This window comes from Marmota marmota, unplaced genomic scaffold (assembly GCF_001458135.2).
Source record: "Marmota marmota marmota unplaced genomic scaffold, marMar, whole genome shotgun sequence".
Taxonomy (NCBI): domain Eukaryota; kingdom Metazoa; phylum Chordata; class Mammalia; order Rodentia; family Sciuridae; genus Marmota; species Marmota marmota.
The window spans coordinates 14,590,076-14,615,577 of record NW_026000068.1 but is presented as its reverse complement, the minus strand read 5'-3'; the positions used below and the strand labels follow the sequence as shown (position 1 = coordinate 14,615,577).

Here is a 25,502-nt window from a genome sequence, read left to right as displayed (position 1 = left end):
AAAAAAAAAAAAAAAAAAAAAAAAAAAAAAACGGACAAATTCAAAACACAAAAGCAAAACAAAACCAAACAACAACAACAACAACAAAAGGCAACTGAATAGACAAAGAAAATACACAAATATCCAACAAATGTATGAAAACATTCTGAACGTCATAGATCATCAGAGAAATGTAAATCAAAGTCACAATGAGCTATCTAACACCAGTGAGCATGACCAATATTAAGCAGAAAATAACAAGCAACGGTGAGGTGGTGGGGAAACTGGAATCCATGTGCATTATTGGGGGGAATAAACATTAAGGAAATTTCCCCCTAAATTAAAAGTAGAATCATCATATGATTCCACGATTCTACTTCTGAATACATAACCAAAAAATTTAAAAGAGATAATTATAATTGTATATCCATGCTCTTTTGCAACATTATTCATAATATTCAAGAAGTAGAAGCAATTCAAATGTCTACCAAGAAATGAGTGGATAAAGTGTGGGATCTACCCACATGGAAAACGCAAACTTTGAAAAAGTTAATCCTGTTACAACAGGGACAAACCTCAAACCTGACATATGCAAGCTAAATAAGCCAGTCAACAAAGGGCAAATACTGTACTGTTTCACTCACAAGAAGTATCTGAAGTAGTCAAAACTATAGAAACAAAGTAGAACAGATGGGCAAGAGCTGGAGAGAGTGAAGAGAGGGAAGTGGTGCAGAGTGGAATAGAATTCAGTGTTGCAAGATGAAAAAGTTCTAGATCTGCTGTGTAGCTATGTGCATACATTTACTACTACTGAGCTGCATACTTAAACATGATTAAGACGATAAATTTTATGTAATATGTTTTTTCTAATCACAGTTAAAGAAAAAGAAAGATAGAAAGGCATGACAGAATGCCACCACAGACAAGCATTTTGGAGCATGAATGGGTGCCCATGGCTCTACCACTCAACAGCACTGAGGTAGAGCATCTATTCCCTTCCTGTCTCATTTCATGCCCATTAGTTAACACCCTGGCCTCTAGTATGTCCCCAGGGACTCAGATGGAAAGGAACTGCAGCCTTTGAAGTTCACTCTGACTCTTCTTCCTTGGGATCAGCCTTCATGTGGGGAGCACATGCTGCTTTGCTTTTGGACATGTGGAAGGAAGCTCAGCAGTAAGTCTCCTCGGGTGTAGGAGGCTGTGGTTTTCTCACTCGGCCTATACACAGGAGCCAAAGCCTCTCCACCACTGGGGTTTGTACCCGGGAAGTCCACTGTGGCTGTACATCTAGGCCACATCCTTCACCCTAGCCTCTATAATGATGATGACATTTTACATTTGTCCGGCCAGCTCCATTATCTCTCTCAATGGATTCAGAGCTCAATACCTAAAAACACAGAGGAGCAACCCTTTCCTCACAGCAATTACATGTTGAGGTTAGAGTGATCATATGGAAGCAGATCTCTGTCCATCGAGGGGTGCCTCCTCTAGCTGTGAATTACTTTTACCATGTAAGATTATTTTTGGAGTGTACTGAAGGTTCCAGAAAGAGAGTCAATATTTGCATTTCTATGACTAAATTTACACAGCCTCCTTTGGAGTTCATTATAACTTTAGATATGTTCCCTGTTAGCTTTCTGTCACCGTGACCAAACGCCTGAGATAAACAACTTCAAAGAAGGAAATGTTTATTTTGGCTCATGGTGTCAGCGGTTTAGCCCACAGTCGCTTGGTCTTGTTGCTTTTTGGGCCTATCACCAGGCAGTACATCATGGCAGAAGCACATGGCTCCTGGTGGCCAGGAAGCACAGAAAGTGAGATCAAGAAGTCAGGGTTTCAGTGTTCTCTTCAGGTTTACACCCGCAATGAACTACTTCTTCCAACTAGGACCCATCTCCTAGTTCCATCAGCTGGGGACCAAGAGGTTCGGCGGGGTGCATTTATAATCCAAAGTGTGATGGTCATTACAGACTTTTTTAGGAGAAGCTATTTCATGTGGCATTTAAAGAATTAATTACACTATGATAAATTGGAAAAGTCCTTTTTTTAAAAGCCCAAATATTCATCATAATCATTCTTTTTTAATAACCTGAAACCATACATTTGTCAGATCCTATTATATAATGCTAGCATATTTCATCTTTTTCATTGAGATTCTGGGTATTTTCTCAATCAACCAACATCCATATTCTGTATCTTTTGCCCATTCACTTGCCTGTATTGTCAGGTCTGCAGACATTTTACAACACATTTTAAATTGCTTTGCACTAGATTTTCACCTTTTGCTTTATTAGGCAATAACCAAACTAATTATTCCCTTCTAGAATCTTCACTGCCAGGTACACATTGAAAGCTGAGCTATTGGGTCTTTTCTTAAACATAATTCTTTTCTGTATATGCTGGGGATTGAACCCAGGGCCTCACTTTATCACTAAGCTACATCCAAAGCCCTCAAAGAAAAATGAGGAACTGATAGAGTCACATAGAATATAATGCTACCCATGTAGTAAAAAGCACATCTTCTGAATTACAGCACGGAATAATTTCTGGATTATCACAAAAGAAATATTATCCTCAATGTGATTTTTATTATTAAATATATCCTTTTGATAATCCAGCTATTATGCTTTTTATTAATCAGAGCCCTCCAGTCTCTAGCCTCATGGAGAAACCACCTGCTCTCAGTGATTTCCTCTGTCAGGGTCTAAAGAGATGCCATCCATCATCAGATCCCCAAAAGCTAGTTCTTCTGTCTGGATGGGTGAGCTGATGTCACACCTTTAAATTGCTGGGACAACAGTGACATACAAACTAACACTTCATCTCAACAACCTATGGACACAAGATTGCAAGTCACTGTTGAAAGGAAAGATGGGACTGGGAGGAAGATGGTGGCTACAGAGACACTCCAGTGGTCACCTCCTCACAGAGAAACGGATTTGGCAGTTTTCCACATACCAAACCACCTTCAGCAGAGCTCAGGAAGCCGGCGTTAGACAATATAATGCCTGATTTTAGCATAATGAATGAGAAAAGATGCAATGAAGAAGGCAGGAAGAAAAAAGTGGCCCATATCTCTACTTCTCCAACTTTACACAGCACAGCAAGAAAAGAGATGTCTCCAGCTTGGAGACAGGGCTGGGTGGGACAGGCAAGACTGAGACCAGGCCTTAGACTTGAAGCCCAGCAACAGGCTCAATGTGGGGAAACCCAGTGGTAGCCTCACGATTCCTGCTCTAGGCCAGTACCTGCAAATTGAGCCTCTGGCCCCTCCTCTGCCACATGGCCACAGGGCTGCCTCCACCACCTTAGGTATAGAGAGGAGCAAGATTCTCCCCAGTGGGTAGGGCAGGAAAGTGAGCACAGGGTTGTGTCTTGAAACTGAGGGTTGGGCTGACTGAAACCAAACACTTGGCAGATCCTAGCAGTCTCTGTCCCCAGGCCAGGGCCTACAGCCAGAGCCTCTGAGCCTACAACAGTGCCAGGTGGAAAGAAGGCATTTGATAAAATTCAGCATTCCTTCATGATTAAAACAAAAAAGGAAGAAATGTACCTCAACATAATTGTTGAGAGCCACAGCCGAAGGGGCCCCAGCAAACTTCCAGCTGCCGGCTGATGATTGGCTCACAGCGGCCCCAGCAACATCTAGCTGATTGGCTCCTCTGCGGTGATGCTCATTGGGCTGTTTCCCTGCCCTTTCAGACCACGGAGCTGCTCATTGGGGGACTTTTTTGGCTCCGCCCACGTGACCCAGCCAATCGGCCTCAAGAGCAGGAGGATTGTGGGAGGTGGGGAGAAGCTTGTGTGGGAGAGAGAGGCTTGTGGAAACCCGGTGGTGGCAGTTGAGGCTCTGAGGGTTTTTCCTGAGAGGCTGTTTTGTTTGGCGTGTGTGGTTCTAAAAATAAAGTTAGTTTCTTTTGACAAGTGGCTCCTGATTGTGCCCAGCCAGACTGCGGCAATAATACAGACCATATATAATAAGCCAGCAGCTAACATCATACTTATAGGGAAAAGGCTTTCTCTCTAAGATCTGGAACAAGACAAGGATGGATGCTCACTTTAACTAGTTTTGCTTAACAAAGCATTGGATATCCTAGTTAGAGCAATCATGCAAGACAAAGAAATAGAGGGCATCCAAATTGGAAAGAAGTAGCCAAATTGTCATTGTTTCTATATGATTTTATATAGTCAACCCCAAAGATTTCTCCAAATAATACTATTAGTGCTAATAAATGATTCAGTAAAGTTGCAGGATAAAAATTCAACATATGAAAATCAATAGCATTACTATACACCAATAGTAAATTATCTGAAAAGAAGCCAAGAAAGCAATTGAAATTGTAATAGCTACAGAGAAAATTATTTAGGAATAAATTTAGCCCCCCCCCCAAAAAAAAGTGAAAAATCTCTACAATGAAAATTATGAAACATTGATGAAAGTATTTGAAGAGTATAAAAAGAAAATTTTGTGTTCATGAACTGGAAGAATCAATATTGTTAAAATGTTCATACTACCAAAGTGATCAATGCAATCTCTATCAACATAACATGCACTTTCTTCACAAAATAAGGGGGAAAAAATCCTAAAATTTGTATGGAACCACAAAAAACTTCAAGTAGCCAAATCATCTTAAGCAAAAAGAACAATGCAACTACAGATCATCATATTAAGCAAAATAAGCCAAAGAAAGACAAGAACTGCATGTTTTCTCTCATATACGGAATCTGATGCGGGGGCTGGGGGAGAAAACATGAAAATAGAAGGGAGACTTCTATTTTCTATTAAAAAAAGAGGAAAGGGATCAGGGGGTGGGGTGAAGAGAGTAGGAAGGGCTACAGGGGATGGAAATGATTCAAGTTATATGCATGCATGAACATACCATGATGAAACCTATTGTTCTGCATTGTCAACATGCACTAATAAAAAGAAAAGAAAAGAAAAAAGCAGGAGGCATTACACAACCTGACTTCAAAATACCTTACAAAACTATAGTAATTAAAAACAACATGACATTGGCATAAAAACAGTCACATAGACCAATGAAACAGAACAGAGATCCTAGAAGTTAAAACCACACATCTCTAGTCACCTGATCTTTGACAAATGTGCTAAGAACATGCATTGGAGAAGGGAATTTTTTTCAATAAATAGTGCTAGGCAAACTGGGTAACTATATGCAGAGGAATGAAACTAGACCCCTACCTCTCATCGGTTCTAAAAAACGGACTAAAGACATAAATGTAAGATCTGTAACTATAAAACTAGAAGAAAACAGAGAAACACTTCAGGACATTGGAATGGGCAAGTCATTTTTGGATAAGACTCCAAAAGCACAAGAAACAAAAGCAAAGGTACACAAATAAGATTACAGTATACTAAAAAACTTTTGCACAGCAAAGGAAATAAGTAATAGACAACCTACAGAATGGGAGATATTTGTAAACTATACATCCAACAAACGGTTAATATTCAGGATATATAAGAAACTCAAACAACTCAATAGCACAAAATCTCAAATAATCCAATTAAAAATGGGCAATAGACTTAAACAGACATATCTTAAAGGAAGACACACAAATGGCCAACAGATAAATGAAAAAATTCTTAACTCACTAATAATCAAAGAAATGCAAATCAAAACCACATTGAAATATCACCTAACTAGAATGTCAAGTGATATCCTTCTCTACACAGCTAAGATTATGAGTGAGTAGAAAAAAAAACATAGCAAGTGTCAGTAAGAATGTAAAGAAAAAACACACACTGGAGGAGGTGTAGATTAGCACCACCACTGAGGAAAACAGTGTGGAGGTTCCTCAAAAACAATAACAACAACAAAAAAACTTAACAACAGAACTATCTTATGGTTCAACAATCCCATGACTGGATATATATCCCAGGAAATAAAATCTCTGTGTTAAAGAGACATCTCTACTCTCATATTTACTGCACCAATATTCACAACAGCTAAGAAATGGAAACACCCTAGTGTCCATCAGCTGGTGATTGAATAAAGAAAATATGGTACATCTACATAATGGAATACTATTCAGCCATAAAATGGATGAAATACTGTCATTTGAGACAACAAGCATAGAAGTGGAGATCATTGTGTTAAATGAAGTAAGCCAGGCACAGAAAGACAGGTACTGCATGATCTTACACATGAGAGGGATCAAAAAAATTGGGTTCAATCCCCAGCACAACACACACACACACAAAAGTTGTTCTCACAGAGGTTGACAGCAGAACAGTGATTCCCAGAGGCTTCAGAGAGTAGGGGAAAGGAAGTGATAAAAGAGATTGATAAATGGGTGCTGAGTTATAGTGAGACAAGAGCAAAACGTTCTGGTGTGCTATTGCACAGCAGTGTGACTACAGAGAATGATAATGTGCTTCATATTTCAAAAAGATAGAAGAAAAGATTTTGAATGTTACCAACATAAGGAAATGGTGTTATAAGAACTGGATATATTTATCCTGCCTTGAACATTACAGAATGTAAACATGTACTGAAACATCAAACAACGTGTATTGAAACATCAAAAACCCCATAAACAAGTACAACTTTTATATATCAGTTAAAAACAATTATAATGAAAAGAAGGAGTGGTACTAAAATGTAAGAGAGAACACAGATATCTTTCATTGTATAAAGATAGGAAAATTAGCACTTTTTTTTTTGCAAAAGTACAAGAATTCATCTTTTTCATTTCTGATTTACCCACATGAATTAAAATAACTAACTAGGGTCTTCTATTGTATATTCTTGTTAATATACATTGAAAATTCTATGGATGTTAAAAATGCTACCTGACAAAGAAGTTAACTCTTTCACATTGAAAAGGGAAGGAAAAAAGAAAGAAAGAAAGAAAGAACAGCTGATTAAGAATTGTTTGCAAATACTTAAAGAGTATAAACAAATCCCTCTTTTCCACCTTGATGAAATTGGAAAACTAATTAAAGATGCACTTTCCAAGCGAAGTATTACTGGGAGACTTCTTTTGTTTTCCAAAAGGAAACTCAGAAAAGGTTAATAGACAAAGACCTTGGTACAGAAACACTTATTATATGGATAATGAATTATGCAACTTTTGTTTTAAAGAAATTTGTTATGCACTGATAAATACAAGCCAAGCATGTAGCACGCATAAAGTTATATGGAATCTACACATGACTATCAAATAATTGTTGTTAAATTTGTTTCTTCAAGATGGGTAGTTGCAACATGAATGTATTTTCTTCTCCTTGCAATAATATTCCATTTTAAATAGTAGACTGGTTCTTTAAAAAGGGTCTGAGAATTGAATCTTTCCTCTGTTGTTTCAGAGACGTTATTACTTTTACTTTGGTTAACTTTAAATGGACTCAGTTGTCCATTAAACCACTGGGTTTAAAAATAAGGAAGCATAATTTCTCCACCTGTGGCTCACACTTTTGAGTTAATCAAATTTAACCACAGCTGACATATACTCAAAGAACAGTGACCCACCCAGGGACTTTGCAGCAAGTAGCTTGGAACTCAAGCCAGTCCTGTTTCCAACAACTTCTGCTGGCTCCTCACTCTCCTGCTTCAGACTCCTGAGCCAAGCTCTGGCCCATGAGTCAGAGCAGGGCTCCTGCTCCCTCCTGCTCTCATCAGCAGGCACCCTTCCTTCCACTGTTGTACACTGCAAAGGTCAACTCCCAAAATGATCACAAATTAATGGTTCACATCCTGTAAACACACATCCGGGAGCCTGTGATGTTGCACAAAAGGACGGGTTAGCTCACAGAGACACTTACAGCAAAATCACACCCAGTGCTCTTTTGTATGTCGTCCACTGTCAAGCCTTCCCAGAGCTCGATCAGAGTCAGCCCTTTCTTACTGTCCACGTCAAACACAGCCTGTGGGAGACAAGAAAATGACAATGACAATTTTCATCACCATAATTATTTTACAGTACAAAACAAATAACCTCCCAAGTTTTTTAAAAGACAGACAAGATCTAGGACAAAAGACTCTGAGAATCAGCAATTAAAAAAATGTCAACTTTAAGCATATAAATGAACGTCAATTCCCTAATCAGCAATTAGATGCAGAACACTATTGGTGTCGAAGAAACAACTGTTGACTCTTGGTGGCATTTGTTAGTATTGTAACCCAAGTCTAACACTTTTGGTGAAATGATCTGAAGAAAGAAAAAAATGAAGAAAGGGAAGGAGGGAGGCAGGGGATACCTGAATGGAGAAAGGACAGGGATGATTAAAAAAAAAAATGTTGATAAATGGTGTTGGGTGAAGAATTACAGGAAATAAGATAGGGTAATCTGAAATGCCTAAAGGTAATATAAAAAAAGAGTTATCCTGGCTGTGACAAACAAGAGAACCAGTCCAGGTAACCATTAAACTATGAGCTGTTAAAACGCTCCCTTTAAAATCTATGAAAATACTTACATCCCAAGAGGAGAGTATGAAAATCTCCTCTGGTATGCAAATCTGATGCAAATCAAATGTAGACGCTATGCTCAGTGCAAGCATGAGACACCAAGCTCACCTTGAACATTCAGTTGCTACATTCTGGTCTAAAGTCCCAGGTGATGGTAGTGACAATTGCCACAGCCTAACCTTAGTGGAAAGGAAGGCATCAATATGACCTTCCACCTCAGCATTCCTGTCTACTGATGGGAAGCTCTAAGCACAAGAACCGCTTCCCTGTGACTTTTCCCCCTACTTCTGCAGTGCTCCTCCAGTACGTTAGGCACTGTTCCCTCTTTGAGTTCTCACGGTTAGCTTCCTCTTTCTCAGACTTGAATGTTATGCTTCCCAGATCTTTCTTCTACTCTGGATTTAATTAATTCAAACATTATTTGCAGGCTGAGAATCTTTATTTTCTTCTTTTTTCCGAGTCCAACTCTGAACTGTCATTTTTAACGCTCCTGGCTAAAAGGCTAATATCAGGACACAAAAACATGCATAGGAAAGAATGTTGCTTTTAGAGCTGGATGAAAATTACAGCTCTGCTGCACGACAGCTGAGCACCTCTTGGTGAACCTGTCTTTGCATCTATAGGCATGTATCACGAAAAAAACACTCCCCAAGACTGTGATACAGTCAGATACAATAAGAAAACACACTCAAAGTACCAGGCCAGAGACACAGCAGGGGCACGGTATAGCCATGTTCTTACTCTTAAGCAGCTTAACTCGTCATTTCTGTGTGAACCCAAACTCTAAAATGATTACTATCTGCAGGTGATTGATATTTTCCCCTAGAAGCAAAACATCCCAGGACCGGAGATGCTTGCCTTCCCTCTTTGCTTGATAACCTGAGAGATTATATTGAAAAAGTTAGTTCACACTTAAGAGGAAATATTTTAGCAAATATTCCTTTTGTTTGCACACTTTTAAAATACTCCTTAAAAAGAACTATTTTTTTTTAGCAGAAATGTGCTTTGGTAATTTAGGAATGTCCACATATTCCATTAACTTACTTCATCTAAAATGACTTTTTTTTAATGGACATTCCCCTTTAGAGAAAATGTGTCTAGAGTCCTATTCAAAATTATTTACTTTTCTCCTGAATTATGAAAAACTGTAAATTTATAAAAATGGAACAAATTTTAAAAAAAGGACCTCTGGATTATGTTATTAAGAGCAAGCACAGAGGTGATTTAGACAGAATTAGGCATAGTGAATATAAGGTTTCAGTAATCAGGGAGATTAAACTTACAGCAAATTGACTCATTGCTTTAAAAAATTTTAGCATCTTTATCAACCCTTAATTATTTCCCATGATATATTAGAGAGCCAACAATTTATTATTTTTAAAAAGAAGGAAACAACTTACTTTAAAAATATTTAGGAAGATTTCCACTTAGTGCTATAAGCTATAAATAAAACTTGATAAAAATGAAGACTAAAGCCTAAAAATTACCATGAATTATTCTATTATCAAGAATAATTCTGGGCTGTGAGCTGTGGTGCATGCCAATAATCTCAGCTACTTGGGAGGTTGATGTAGGAGAATCACAAGTTCAAGCATGACCCTGTCTCTAAATAAAAAGGGTTGGGGATGTAGCTCAGTACTAGAGCACCCCAGTATTCAATTCCCAATACTAATATAAAAAATATTGAATCAAGAAAGTGCCTCCTTTCCAGTTGACTTATGGGAATTACAACATTTCAACACCTAAAATTCAAATCTGGAACAGAAAGATGACTGCAATGCTTCTCTGATCTGAGCATCTTTGGGTTGTACCAATGGCCAACATTTTCCATTTAAGAAGAAAATTCTAGAGAGGCACTGAAATAGCTGGTGTGTTTTGAAGTCCCCCTATAAGAGAGGCAGAAAGCATTCAAGGAACAAATATAGTTCTTGGCTCAGTGTAGGGTCTATACTGTAATGTGCACCCAAATGATTAAAACTCAATTTTGACTGAGCTTCATAAAATGAAATCCAACGATTTGTACTAGGAAGTACCAAACCAGGAAGGCAAGGAAGTAAAGTAGGAGTGATGAATGTGCCCTTAACTCTGCATATATCATCCAGCTTGACATCTTAATAGTCAAAATGTAGGGATCAATAAAACTCCTCTGATGATATACTCTCAGTTACCAAGGATAGCAGTTCGATTTTGTGTGTATATATTTCCAGAGAGTTGCCCATGAAAAATTTTACAATTAGAAACATTAAATTGATGAATTTTGCTATTCATTTTACCCACAGACTCAATTAATCCTATGACTACTGATGTAATACACTTTCAGGAGGTAATAAAGAATTCTAAAAATGCTTCTAAATAAAAAAGGCTGTGGCGGATATTGGAGGGAATAAAAAGGACAAAGGCTCCCTACCTTCTCTGTAATGATGCGGTTGACACACTCTTTGCCAGTCAGGGGCAACGTACATTTCTCCATGATTTTGTGGACATTTCCCTGTTTAAAAGAAAGAAAGAAAGAAACATCAGAACAAGAAGTTAGGGAGAAATTCTCATTTAGAACTGATGTGACCATGAGACATACAGGAACTATCAGAAAGACTGTCTCCTAGGCACAGGCTATCTTAAAATTTTTACACAGGTAAGATTTGACTTCCTTTCTGGAAGCAGCATCTGTCCCTAAAATAATTTAGGGATGGTGCTACATGAACAGTCAAATGCATACATGATTTCTTTGGGAAAAAACCCCTGCCACAAATTTGGACTCTTGGGCCTTGGGTCTTCTGATGTGCAATCTCACTTCTAATATCCAGCTTATTTTTTCCTTCCAGGGAATGGTCTCTAGGAAAACATGTGAGCAGCTATCTGCCAAGTATAGAAAGCACACATAGAACATAAAAGCTAAGGTCCCTTTTAAAAATAATACATTTAATTTCATTCGTTAAAATGCAACACATACCCAGAAAATAGCAGTATCTTGTCTTTCTACCCAACAGGAATCCATTCCTTTTTCTTTTCTTTTCTTTTACCCTCATTTCCTCTATATTTCTATACATTTTCTTCTTATATCCAGATTTAAAATTATGTTTGCCTTGCTATTTGTGTCTTGACTAATTAATTTTATTTATTTATTTTTATTATTATGTGGTGCTAGGGATTGAACCTGGAGTTTTGTACATGCTAGACAAGTGCTCTATCACTGAACAACATCCCCAGTCCTTGGCTAATCAATTTTAAACATTACCTACTGATTTCTTATCATGGTAGAAAAGGACTTAATTCTCTTACAAATGCTACTCCCACCCCCCACTGTCCCCTCCATCATCTTCAATTCTCCCATCTGAACATGTCACAATTTGTAGTTAACTCCATAGTCAAAACTTACATCATTCTGACCTATGACCATATAAAACTGATCACTGCTGGGCCACGTGGTGTAGCATATTATGATTATAGTTACTTTTTTTACACAGCTCTTTGCTCTTCCTGGAGTCTGTCTGAGCTTCTGTTTGCTCATTATTGAATGTGAGCTGGTCTAAATGCATGTTTTCCAACTTTCAATTAGCCACAGTACCCTTTCTTCACACATAAAACAAAAAGCAGGATTGAGAGTGGAAACCAGCTTTCTGACTTTCAGATAATTTTCTTCTGATTGTGATTACGCTCCTTTTTAAGTATCAAACACCAGGAACCTAAATTGCTACTTCCCTAGAGACTGAAGTCTAACTGGTCACACTCTGGATCTTCTCTTAAAAATGGCAAATGCTTCTACTGCTCCCTTCTAGATATAAGCACACCACATACCATGTCACCATCGTCTTTAGCCATCTCATTTTTAACCCATTGGAATACTTACCTGCTACCTAGTTTATATCTCCCCCGGAACTTGCATGAGACCAAGTATATGATCAGAGGCAATGAATTTCTGATAACTGTGTTAAATTAAGATTTTACTTCTTGAGGTAACCAGTTAACTCTGAAACAGCATTCATTTAAAGGTTTTGGTGTACTTATTCAGTGTGAGGCATAGAAGGTATTCAATAGGTTTGGAGTGAATAAATGAATGAATGAATAGCAAAGGAAAGAGAAGTCTACTGGACATCTTGGATGGACTTTTAAAAATGGACAAACTCTATTATCTTAATTCATTCAAAACTAGTGCTAAATACATATGAAATACACAGACATCATACAAGAAAATTTAGAGATATAGAAAGAGAACCTTACTTTCAGTTCATTTCTAATTATCTATTTTCCTTTTGAGATTTCAAATCTGGCACATATCATGGAAGCTAAATTGAACAGCTGATATTAATGATGAATATTCAAACTTCTACAGTTGTCAGGTCTTCTTACGTTTAATATAACTCCAATAAGGCACGTCACAATGAATTCCAAGCTTGACTTCAAACAAAGTGAACAATCTGTAGGCCTCTGAAGAACATTTTCTGCAGGGAACTCTTAATATTGTTCTCATTACGTGAGCAAGGTCTACAGTACCCTTTCTTCACACACATCTGATGTGAAAGCAGCCACTTGGATTTTAATGAACAACCAATTTCATTTTAGGAAAAATCACTCTTTTCGACTGATAGCATCAACTGTGTCCTATGATAGAGACCTTTTATAGATCATTTTCTGCATAAACAAAATGACACAGTGGTAAAAAGTATGGGCTAGAGCCAAAGGACCTGACCCTTTTCCACACTATCTGTGCAAGATCCCTGAGCCCATGCTTCCTCATCCACCTTTTTTCACATAGTTATTGATAGAATTAAGTGAAATTCAACTGTCTGGTAATTAGCAAGTACTCAATAAATGTTAGGTGGTATTGTTTATATACTTTATATTTAACATTTCTATACCTACCCAGGGAATTCAAGGTCCTTTGTGAAGTAATCTGACATAGAATTACACAGAAAATGGCCTAAACACAACTCCCAAGACCCACAAAACTAATTAAAACATGATTCATATTTGGAGGCAAACTGTAAAGCTTGCCTAGGAAAATGGCGTCAAGTATAATCTCATAGTTAGAACAATGTAGCTAGATGATTCCATTCACATGTAGCTCCAAGACATAGCAGAGATCAAGGGGAGAGAGAAAATGAGATGCAGAAAGATTTTAAAATGTCACAATTGCAATATTCAACAACAGATTAGCTATGAAGACAAAATACGGCTGACTCCCACTTTAGCACACTGCTCTAACTTCGAGGGGCTGAGCCTTCCAGGGTGGTGTGGCAGCTGCATATATTAGTGATTCACAAAGAAGGAACAATTGCTGAGCTTATAGCGTTTAAAAATAAACCCTAATAAAGACAGGCAGTAGAGTGTGGCAACAAAGAACACTACATGAGGAACCCAAGGACCTAAACTTTGCCATTAGAAAGCCAGAAAGCCATTCTCTGCACTGCAGTGTTCTCTTGAAGTGCCTCATCCTCCTATGCAATCACTGTAGAAATCAAATGGAATGTTCTGGAATCTATATACCAAAATCCAGGGTTGTGGGGTCTTGTCTATCTTTATCTTTCCTCATTTTTCTTGCCTTCCTGTAGAAGAGATGTCAGAAAAGGCAGAGGAATGGCAAACGATTGTTATGAGGGTTCCTCATTTCAGCCTGCTATTGTTTGTTGACTTCATCACAACCTTGATGAACACTTAAATCCATTTCTTTCACCTGCTTCCCTAGTTTCTTTCTTTCCCCTTCAATGGTTAGAGGCCTCATGTAAGACTTGTACTGATAGCATTTTAATTCTTTAGATGTCTGTATGAAATCCTAGACCTACATTCTACAGTAACGTACAACTCTGGTTAAGTGATAATAAATCCCCTTGCTATCATAACAATGTCTAATGCTATCACAGAGAACTTGATCCCAGATAGCAAGCTCTCTTTTGTATAACAGAATGATTTTTGCATTTGATGTTAAGGGTTCATTGACCTAAGGCAAGTGTATAAGCTTTGTTTAAGATGTTGCTTTATATAAAAACTCATTTCACACTCATCATCTGTGTTAGGTACTTCGTAAATGTGGCTGCAATATATTTTTGTCTTTCAGGAACCGTCTTTAGGAAAGTCTTAATAATCAACTGCACAGAAGACACAAATTCTAGAAATCAGTTGTTCCTAAAAGAACTATGCCCTTGTTAATGCTCACTGATACCTAGAACATGACCCATCACCCCAGATTCAAATGGTATCAACTTCCTATCTATCTTCAGGACTTGGCTCAGGTATTATCTTCTGTGAAGAATCTTCTCCAATATCTCCTATCTGCTGCCTGCACACCAGTGTCCCAGGGGCATCTCTGGTCTAGAGCATCCCTCTTGGGTGCTTCTGTGCCTCCTTCTCCCACTACCTGTGTTGAAACTGTTGACGTACGACCACCCTGCAATAGTTCTAGAGCTCCCGGAATGCTGACACCATTCATCTTTGTATCTACAGCAATCAGTAGAGCTCTGGCAACACAGTGATCAATAAATTCCGTTTGAACATTACATTTTTAATTCAAGGAACTCCTACAGAGTTAGAGCTATGAAATACCACAGGACTGCACGCCTCCGGAGCACTAGAGGCTGCTTTCTAGTTTTTGGATAAGTACTTGTCCATTCCCAGCACCTCTGTGTTCACTCCAGGAGGAGCATGGCTGAGAGAAGCATGTGAAGAGGCTCACAAGACTTTAGGGAGACAGATGAAGTCATGATCAAGGGGAGAAGAAAAGATAATCCAGGACTGAAACAGGCAATATGCAAATTTAAAAGGGCAGATGAAAACAGAATGAATTATCCTACCTCTTACACCTGTTCCTTTTTAGTCTTCAAGGTTTGCCATAATCTGCTAAAAAGAGGGGCTACAAGGGCTGAACCTGCAAGGAGATATTTAAAACTTCGCCTATTACACATGGAAGCCAAGGAAAGGCCTCTATTAGGACTCTCCAAAACATCACAAGAGAAGGTTGACAGTCCCCGTTCCTGGGCCTCTTCCTTCACTCCACTGATTTTTTTAAAATACTTTTTTAGTTGTAGATGGACCCAATACCTTTATTTTATTTATTTATTTTTATGTGGTGCTGAGGCGCAAACCCAGTGATTCATATGTGCGAGGCAATGCTCTACCACTGAGCCACAACCCTAGACTCTCTCCCCTAATCTTAATGCTAAAATCAAATGAACGTACCCCCAAATATAAAATATCAGGAAATATTGTATTAGAAAATCCATGACTGTCACCTCACTATGATGATTGACTGGTAACCAGAAGAGAGAAATGGAATTTGCTAAATAAAGAAAATCAAGGTAAACAGAATAAAAGGACAGAATGAAATGACTCATACTGAGTTCACCCTCATGGGATATTTTTGGCCTTTATACAGCACCTACTCAGTAGAGATTCTGGCAATCCACCGGGGACTTCGGTGGAGAGGTTCAGCTAACTGAGAGAACATTTGCTGTTACAAATGATCTTTATCACTCATGCAATAACCGTTTGTGGTTACTGGGAATTCACAAGGGAAAAACTAGCCAAATGAGACAATGGATACAGCAAGCCATTTCCCTGAAAATAGTCTTCAGGGTTTTGAGGTCTTAGAATAGAAGGCCCTTTTTTCTTCAGTATAACACAAAAATCATTATAGCAGCTGAGCCTTTATTTTCTCTGTAAAGGTTGCATCCTGGGGTCTCTGATGTCCAGAAGGCAGAGGTGACAAGAAGTTACTTTCCCCTTCCAATCATGCATCGGAAAGCCACCTAAGAAAGCTTCACTTAGCATTATTTTTCTTTCCATTTTTTTTAAAAATGTGAGTATGCATGCACATAAACTCAAAGTTATGGAATTTTAAGTTATGGGCTTAACTGAATTCTGGAAGACAAGTTTCAGAGCCCTCTGGCTGTTTGACTGTGTTACACCTTTTCATCCCACAGAATAACGTTTGGGGGGGGGGAGGCATTTGATCACAAGAGCAATTAAAAGGCAAAATTATGTAATAAGTTGATTTTTTACTTTCATTTTTTTGGTGGTACTAGAAATTGAAACCAGGGCCTTGTGCATGCTCTATCACTGAGCCACACACCCTTATCCTGCCAGGCTATTTTTTTTAATAGTCAAATTTTTTTCCCAAATGGATCCTAGCTACTATATTGACTAACAAACTACAAAAGAGTAATAAGCTTTGAGGAATGAAAATAAATTAAACCAGTTGAAACTATATTAATTAGAAATTACTATTCCTAGCCAAGGAATACTTTATTTACCTTGGGATACTTTTCAGTGTAGCTGACAATTATCTCAGGAATGATTCCCAAGAAAGGATTAAAACAATAAAACTTTCTTTTTTTATTTTTAGTAATATATTTGGTCTGAAAAAATATAATGAATAAACTTGAATAAATTTTTATGATTGTTCTTCACAGAAAATAAAAGAGAAAATAGTCTTCAAGATTTCTTTAAGAGACCTGTGCTACTAGACACTGACTGAACTAAATCAGAAAATCATTCCCTAAGATTTACTCCCACCTTCTTAACAATATAATTATGATTCTTTTATCCCTTGAGAATCCAGACCTCCTACTGTAATAAAAATAAAATCTAAACCTGTTTTAGAAATGCAGGACTTATTTATGTTCTCAAAAATAGGTGGCCAAGCTTCTCTTGTTTACAGTAAATGACAAGTGTGACTGTTTCTTTGCTTTTGTGCTCTGGAAGTTATACTCTTAGGAATACATTTCCAATACTCAAAACTGAGAACAAAACCCTTGTTCTATGTTGTTCATGGTGATGATATTTGCCAGAAAACTTTAGCAAAAGAAAATTGAGGCCCAGAGGTAGGAAGCACAGGCTTGGTTTGGTTTGGTTCTTCATTTTCTGCTGCACTTTTATCAGAATATTTAATCCCTGTGGAATTCAGTTTGTCCGTCTTTGGAAGGGAAATAATAAGACCTATGTCACAGGTGTACTGTAAGAACAAAATGGAAATGATAAACATGCAACATCTCAGAAAAGACCAAAAGTCCTCTGTATGTTCAACATAACATTATTATCTGAATAATTAATGAATTCAACAAGCATTTATGGATACTACTGTATACCAAGCACCATTCTGCTGAGTGCTTCTTACAGACAGGACCCCCCTAACACCTCAGGAGCTTGACACATTCTAGTGAAGAAGGTGGGTGAGGATCATCAGAAGAACAGTGAGGGAAAGCCTCGCTGGTATTTTGAGTCTGAGTGAAGTGAGGGAGTGAAATATATAGATATCTGGGGAAAGGTATTCCAGACATGGAGAATAAGGGCAGATGCCCCGGGGCAGGACATAGCTTAGAAGGTTCCAAAATTTTCAGGGAGTATGGCGGGAGCTAAGTGGGGGAGAGGGAGAAGAGTTACAGACAGAAACAGAGAGGCAGGGAATGGCGTCAAACCAGGTAAGCCCTGGAGACGGTGGCAAAGTGTTTGGACTTGAATCTAAGCACCACGTGAAACCATAGATTTTTGGAGCTAGGAAGAAATGACATGGTCTCATTTATGTTTCTTCAAAAGCCACTCTGGCCACTATGTGTGTATCTGTGCACTTAAACCTTCTCCCTTAGCATGTCCATGTTCTCAGTCCTACACTGCCCTGTGTCTAGTTCTCCATCCCCTGCAACCCGGCTCTCCCTCTCAAACTCTGCCCCCACCCTTCAGCCCTGCCTGGAAGTGCTCCACACGTCCCACTGGAAACTCTTCATTGCCTTGCACCCTTCCTTCTTTCTTAGGTGTTAATCCTTCTTTTCTATGACTCTTTCTCCAGGGGACTCTGAGCTGCCTAGAGAAAGGACCACATGTCACCAGCTTTTATATCCTCAGACCCCACAATATTACCAGCACATAGTAGGTCCTCAATGAATCAATACATTCATATAAGGAAATTCTATCAAATTTCAAGACAAAGCAACAAAAATATCCCTTTGGTCATTCATACCATCTATCTAAATGCAGGCATCAGACAGGTGTTGTAACAAATTTTTCACAGAGACTTAGAAATCAGGGTTCTTGGGGTGGGATCTGTCTGTGAGAAGCCCGAGGTAGGACAGTGCTTTGTGTACAGTGGTGCTCAGTAAATACTTGTTGGCGCAATTAAGGCAATGTTAACTGTGCTTGGTGAAGGGAGGGTAAAGATCAAAAGGCGGCATGGGTGTCTGCAGACAGGGACTGGGAAATCACCACTTCTTTATTGGGCAAAAAGAGGAAGAACATGATTGGGTGAAAGGATGGATACCCATGGGAATGTGTTGGAGCTGAGGCGGTTCTGAATCAACCCTGCAGAGCTGTCTGATAGGTAGTTAGAAATATAGTTCTGGATCTCATCAAGAGAATTCTGATGTGGAAAAAAAAAAGATTATGGAGCCACTCAGAGAAAAATAATAGTTGCTCCAAAAATAGTAGATGGCACCTAGGAAAGGTATACATGGTAAGAAGACAAGGGGGCTGAGGATGGAGTTCTGAGGAGTCCTGGCAGGAAGCTATAAAAAGGGACAGGGCACCTATGGACCCCAGCTGCGGTGGGGGACAGCTTTGCAGCCCTCTGCACATGGCTTACAACTTGGAGCCCAAGGCTGCTGGTCTATTTAAGGCCTTTATCAGATGGGTAGAACAAGGACTAAGGAAGTCTAAAAGTCATTGGTTTTGTCTTTAAAGGACATGACTCAGAAATTAAACATCAGAAATGTTCAAATCCCACTGAACCAAGCCTGGTGGCATAAATGTATCTATATGCAGGGGAGTTTGTCCCTGGGCTACTATATGCCCTGGTAAAACTTGCAAGATTATAATAATGGAAGAGAGAAAGGTAGGTACTAAGGGCACAACTGTATTCTCGGATTGTGTTCCTTTAAGCATTTTACTGATATCTATCTCACCAAAGCAAGAAGGAATTCAGCCCAAAAAAGCAAGGGCAAAGAGAGGAGTAATTCTAAAACCTGAAGCTTTCTGAAAAGAACAGACCTGGGAGCTGCTGGTGCAGAGTCAGTTTTGTAACGAGGTGGCACAGTTCAGTATGATGATCACAGGCAGGACCAGACTGAATCAAAGTCCTAGCCCTGTCCCTTACCTGGACAAGCTTCTGAGCCGTCTATATCCTGATAGTCCCGAATAATGCTTCAGAGGGTCACTGGGAAACTGAGACTAAGCTTGCGTAGCCCCTGCCCAGCACCCCACACAAGGGACCAGGGCTATCACTCCTTTCTGCCCTTCCTTTCCCTCCCAGTTTTAGAGGGCAGAAGATGGGACGTATGAAGAGATGGGGGGGGGGAGGGAAAGCTTTTTAAAAAGGGAGCATTAAAAAAGAAAAAGAAATAAAAAACCTGACTGCTTCACAATTTTGCCTGGAACCCTCATTTCTCAGCCTCAGTGAGAATTATGTTACATCGCCAGTTTGATGCCTGCCCTTGTCATACGTCTGAAAGGTCATCTGAAGGCAGGGATCAATTGAAAGCAGCACCAGTAGGCAGCCAGGTCTGGGGTTTCAGAAGTTCTTGGTCCCTACCCTAATGAAAAGAGCTAGTTGCAAAGGCTTCCAAGGAAAGAATTTCCTTTCTCTTATTAGAACAATTACAAAAGAGCATGCTTTTAAAGGTCAGGCAATGATGTATTTATAAATAATCTGCACCTGTAACTCTACAGATGAGGGAAAAGAATGAAAAGAAAGCTGCACCTAAAAAAACTGGTGGACAGGTCCACCCACTCACAGGGAAAAAAAAAATTGTTGGCCCAAGAATATAATATTTCTTTTCTCAGGTTTTAAACCTTCATTGCAAATTTTTCACTCTCATGTCTTACGAAACACTAGGCATCATTCCCTTCGGCTGTGAACTGGTCATTAACTGGAAAGGTTACCAAGAGTGAGGAGCCTCCTCTCTGCCTCCATTCCAACCTATAGCCAAGTAACAGATGCAGGAAAGATGTGGCACAGTCCCCTTGTAGCCTAGAGCTGGGCCTGTGTCCATATGTTCAGGTAGATAATACTGAACAGCAACAGAACAGGTAGGTGCACAGGTAAAATTTTTAGGGTGGTCAGAAGCGACACTGTTGGTTAGTTTTCAAGGTTACCTAACTATTATGTGTGCACAAACCATTACAATTCTTTTAACCACAAGTACATTTTTTATTGCTTTGTTCAAATGAAAGTATCTAGGGAAAAATACCAAACTCCAATTCTACTCTAAAACTCAGGGCTAATTTCCCCTATGAGAGAAGAAGAAGGAAGAAAAGGTAAAAATATTTATCTTACTTCTGTAGAAAGCTTTAATAAGGGATTTCTGGTTCAAAGTATGAGGTACCATTTATTTTCCACTTTCAGAAATTCTAGCTGAGGAGAAAGAAAAGACTTAGGGGGAGTGAGAGGGAAAGAGAAAAAGACAGAGAGAAAATGTGCTAAACACAGGCTTAATGTTTTGAAAACGAATGCACAAAAATAATCCAAAGTAAGTCAGACTTCAGTGCTTATGCTTCAACACTAAAGTAACAACAAAAGAGAAGTTGGAAAGAGTTTTCTCCAAATAGACCTTATGTTCCAGAAAAGATATAGATTTGATTTGCAAGCTTGGCATCCTTTCACCTCTGAAATTAAGTACTTTGGATGCTTCTGCAAGGCACCTCTCAGAAGTCACCTGCATTGGTTCCATTTTTATTGTTCCACATTTATGCACCACTGCTCATTCCCACTGTTTACTAAACAATTTATGATAATTCATATTCATTGCAGTTTTCCCAACAAAACCATCTCAAAGCACGCATCGTTTTGTAACTGAATTCCCCCAGGGGAGCCAAATGAAGTGTGAATCTTCCAGCTCCATGATCTTACGCAATGCTGCATCACTAAATAAAAACAGGACAAATGTACTACAGTGTCCACTCAGATTGGCAGGTCTCTCAGCGACAACCAGATTTTAAAACTTAAAGATGACGATAAATAGAGGACAATAAACAAGAGACATAGAAAATGAAGATGGTACCACCCAATATCAGCTATAATGAAATCAGCAGAAGTTAGTGGTGAAGGTCAGGAAAGTGATTAAGTTAGTTGGTTCAAAGACATTGATTTGAGAACAAGGAAGAAAGTTGTAATTAATGACAGGACAGCTCCAAGGTTAGAAAGATAGGCTTTGGAGCCTCACCCAGGTCTAATCTCAATCCACTCTTACATGACCTCAGGCAAGTGATTTAACCACTCTGTGGTCATGGGTTTGTATACACAAACACTTGCAGAATGCTAACTGTACTGTTGACACACAGTGAAAAGGTCAATAAAGTGTAGCTCTGATTATTATAGGATGAAAGAAGAGAAAGAAGGTTGAAAACGAGCTTCCATGGTATCAATGATTTTTGCCCAGTGTTGGTCACTGACAAAGCCTAGCTATGCTTAGCACATATTGGCAATCCATATACAACCATAATTTATTAAAATAAAATATTTTCCAGAATGAGAACACTTGCTATCACCATGTCCACCATTTTCTGAAACCTTCTGGAAATGACATCTTGCAGATCTGTTAAGAGGTTATATTGTCCATCTGAAAACAACTGCTATTAAAACCTGCACTCTGTTGTGCTTCTCATTTTGCACACAGTGAGCAACAACTATAATCATCTTAGAACCAGAATCAATACATCTGCCCCAATATTTTTTTACTGCCTTTGAAGACATTAAAACTTGTCCTTTCAATGAGTATGAAAGGCAATTATTTGAAGAACACCCTTAGATTTGGCTTCACTCAAAGTTAAACAACCATTTAGCCAAATAGTAATAAATAACTACTTTTATTGTCATCTTTCTCTCCAAATTATAATGCTATTACATTGAATAAACTGAGCAAAACAATATAAACCAGCCAGGGACCTTGGGTACCACATTTTGGTGTACTGTGAATTTCCAGAAGCAGGATTAGGAAAGCAGAGTACACGGTACCTTTGCAGAATGCTCCATTGTGACCACCACTTTGGTTTTGGCACTGGACACTAAATCCATAGCACCTCCCATTCCTTTCACCATCTTTCCCTGCAAAACAGAGACAGAAAATAAGTAACTATATCTTTCACTTCTGTCATAGGTAAGAGATCAAAATTAATTATGAGAAGAAGTCACTAGAATAATGAAACACTCATTGAGTCTCCTGGCTTAGCGCATGAAACTTCACCATCTAACATTTTGTTAGCCTATTATTCTATGGTTGAAGGACAAAGTTCAGTGTACATATTACAATGCTACTTTTATTAAGCATGGTTAACATGATTTTGTTGATGCTTTATTAGTAATAAGACAATCAGCAGATAAGAAAAATTTTAAGACATTTTCTAGAATTCTGGAAAAAAGTATCAGATTAAAATTCTAATACTCCTGACATTCACTAGTTTCTTTTTAAACACATAACTGATACCGCTGAGTCCTTCATTATAGACACTTTCAAAAGTACTCTTGGATATCCTATGGATTAAAATGACATTAGCCAGTAGACTGAGGCACTAATGGTGTTTCTGTAGTAACAATTAATGTGAAACGTGGATCTTACACTTGGTATGTATCTTGCTCTTGGAAAAATAAAACAAACTGGAAAAAAATATTCCTATTAAGCAAAACAGAAAATAGAAGCAGAGTTCAGGATCCTATTTTTGTCTGTCCATTCTGTCATTCATCATACATTTATCAGCCACCTTCTATATACCACATACTCTGAAAAATTCTCACTGTCTATTCCGTCTCCTGGTTACAGAGTTTTGAAAAAAGCAAATGCTTCCAGAGATGATGAAATAAATTCTTACTCAAGTATATTGAAGAGAAATATCTTCTAACATTGAAATTTCCTTAAAATTTTATTTATTTTTTTAACCTAAATCCTCCAACTGATTTGACAGTAAACACTCAGATGTCTCTCAGCTGTTTTCCCCTAGTTTCAGAGCTCTAAGGAGATTTGGAAAGGCACTCAACACTTGGATTTAAAGCAGGGTCTCGAATTTCATGATTTCAGAGACATTTTAGATGCCAATGCTACATTAGATGAGTGGTCCAAAGGAAAGGAGCAAAGAGTCACATGCTTTATGATTCAGAGCCGGCCACTGGATGAGATGGGCGGCAGCAGGCAATCGTTAGCTGGGAGAGAGGTGTGGAGGGTCGTTTCAGACATGTAAGTTTGAACTGAAGCAGAGTATCTGTGTGAAAATCTGTAATTTTAAACTTCTATAAACAATATCTCCATTCTCCATCAGCTGCAACTTTAATAAACTGAGCATCAGGACATTATATTTCTTGATGGTATGAAATATGGATAAGTCAGATATTGAAGTGACCAGTGTCGATCATAAATCCCTATGCTAAAGTTTGATAGTTTAGAGCACAGGAAGACACGAAAGCAACTTTATTATAACATGTTTCAACCTGTGATAGTAGGAGCATCCAGACGGCCCATGCTCCCAGTGTCCTGAGTGGATTCTAAGCAGGTGAGTGCTAGAAGACAGAAGCAGCAGCAAAGATGACAAAAACAAGCTAGTGTGCTTTAAAAAAAAAAAAAAATCCCTTGATTAAAATACACCACAGGCAAATTTTAACTCCTGTGACACAATGATTACATAGGTAGAATTTATGACAGCTTCTAACAGAAAGCTTGTCCAATTTAGATAAATCTGATGTACACATTTTAAATCACTGTCAATTAGTTAAGAAATATTTATAGAGTACCTACTAGGTACAAAAAATCTGTTATAGGAGGAACATAACACACTTATAAAACATGGTGAAGAACCATCTCTTTATTTCTGGTAAAAAGAACATTCTTGACTCAATGTAAACGAACAGACTTCATCACTCCAAGAGATTCCAGCGGTTGGATGATTCAAACCCCAAAGCACACACTATCAATCTCAAAGCCCTATTTTGATATGTAAATTAGTTTGTTTCCAAGAGTGAAAAATGAATAAGATTGGGTACAGAACACCTTGAGATCTATTGTGTTAGCCCAACATGTGCTGCTGGCAAAGCATCAAATCTCCTTGAATCCAAGTTCACTGCTTATAAACCAGAAAGAAGAGTATCTGTAATAACATACAGCTGGGTTGAGCACTCCATAGAATAATGTAGGGAAAAGTGCATAGTAAAGTTTATCAAGGTATTCACTTACATCCTCATTTGGAAAATTCAACTTAGTGAGCATCTAGCATAAGTCCAGCAATGTATTAAAGACCATCAAAAGAGGATTCTTTTATTTGAAAAGCTCATTATCTGGGAAGAAAAGCATCCTTGAGTAATAGGAGATCTGGACCAAACTTTCTTCCTCTAGAAACAGCATTGCCTTCTTCTCCCTCACCATAAAGGTAAGAGCTAAGTGCCTTTTCCATATGTCCTTGTATTTAATCCTATTACAGTGATTTCAAATGTTCTCTCTCCATTGCTCTGGATGGATGAATGGATGAATGAATACACAGGTATGTCTGAGTTCTAGCAGGACCCTGAGCATGAAATTGCTAACTGTGCCTGAGAAGCAGCAATGGAAGGAAGAGGCTCAGGGATTTCACCAAGGAGATTGGTTCACCAAACTAGTTTGCCAGATGAGAAGAGCAATTCTACAAAGGAGAAGAGCAGTATCTCCCAAGAGAATGCATTTCTAGCAAATAAACAGTAAAACCATCAAATATTTGGTTTTCCTCCTCTTTTAACATTTTCATTGCATTGAAAAAGAAATAAAGAAAAAAAGAAAACATTTGCCTCCATTTCAATTCCCAAAGGATTTCTGAAACAGTCAGTTACTAAAAGAAGACAAGTCATTCTATCTACACTGGCAGAAAAACACAGTTATGTAAGGCATACTCATCATTATCCCTCAAACTCAGCTTACCAGGCATTCTTTTGGGACCCAGCCACTTGCATTTCCCAGCTCTCTACTGCAGTTAGAGGTGGGGTTGACCATGTGCCTGAGTTATAGACAATGGAGGAAAAGGAGGTAATAGTTATGATTTCCAGGCTCCGGCCCATAAAATCTCTTATAGGAATTTTCTTCTCCTCTTTCACCTCTGTAATTTGGACACTGACATCCAAGGTGACTGGATGATGATTGAGCTTCCCTCATCCTGGGTCTTTCAATT

General features: G+C 38.5%; 1 protein-coding gene across 1 annotated transcript in view; it reads right to left on the bottom strand.

Annotated features, from left to right (window-relative positions):
• Positions 1-25,502, bottom strand: part of Oxct1 (3-oxoacid CoA-transferase 1) — a 136,697-nt gene that overhangs the window by 3,858 nt on the left and 107,337 nt on the right. The window contains exons 14-16 of the mRNA XM_015490474.2: positions 22,339-22,428; positions 10,816-10,896; positions 7,766-7,867 (exon numbers count right to left, since the gene is read on the bottom strand). Of these exons, the coding sequence (XP_015345960.1) occupies positions 7,766-7,867; positions 10,816-10,896; positions 22,339-22,428 (273 nt within the window). The remainder of the gene's footprint in view (positions 1-7,765; positions 7,868-10,815; positions 10,897-22,338; positions 22,429-25,502) is intronic.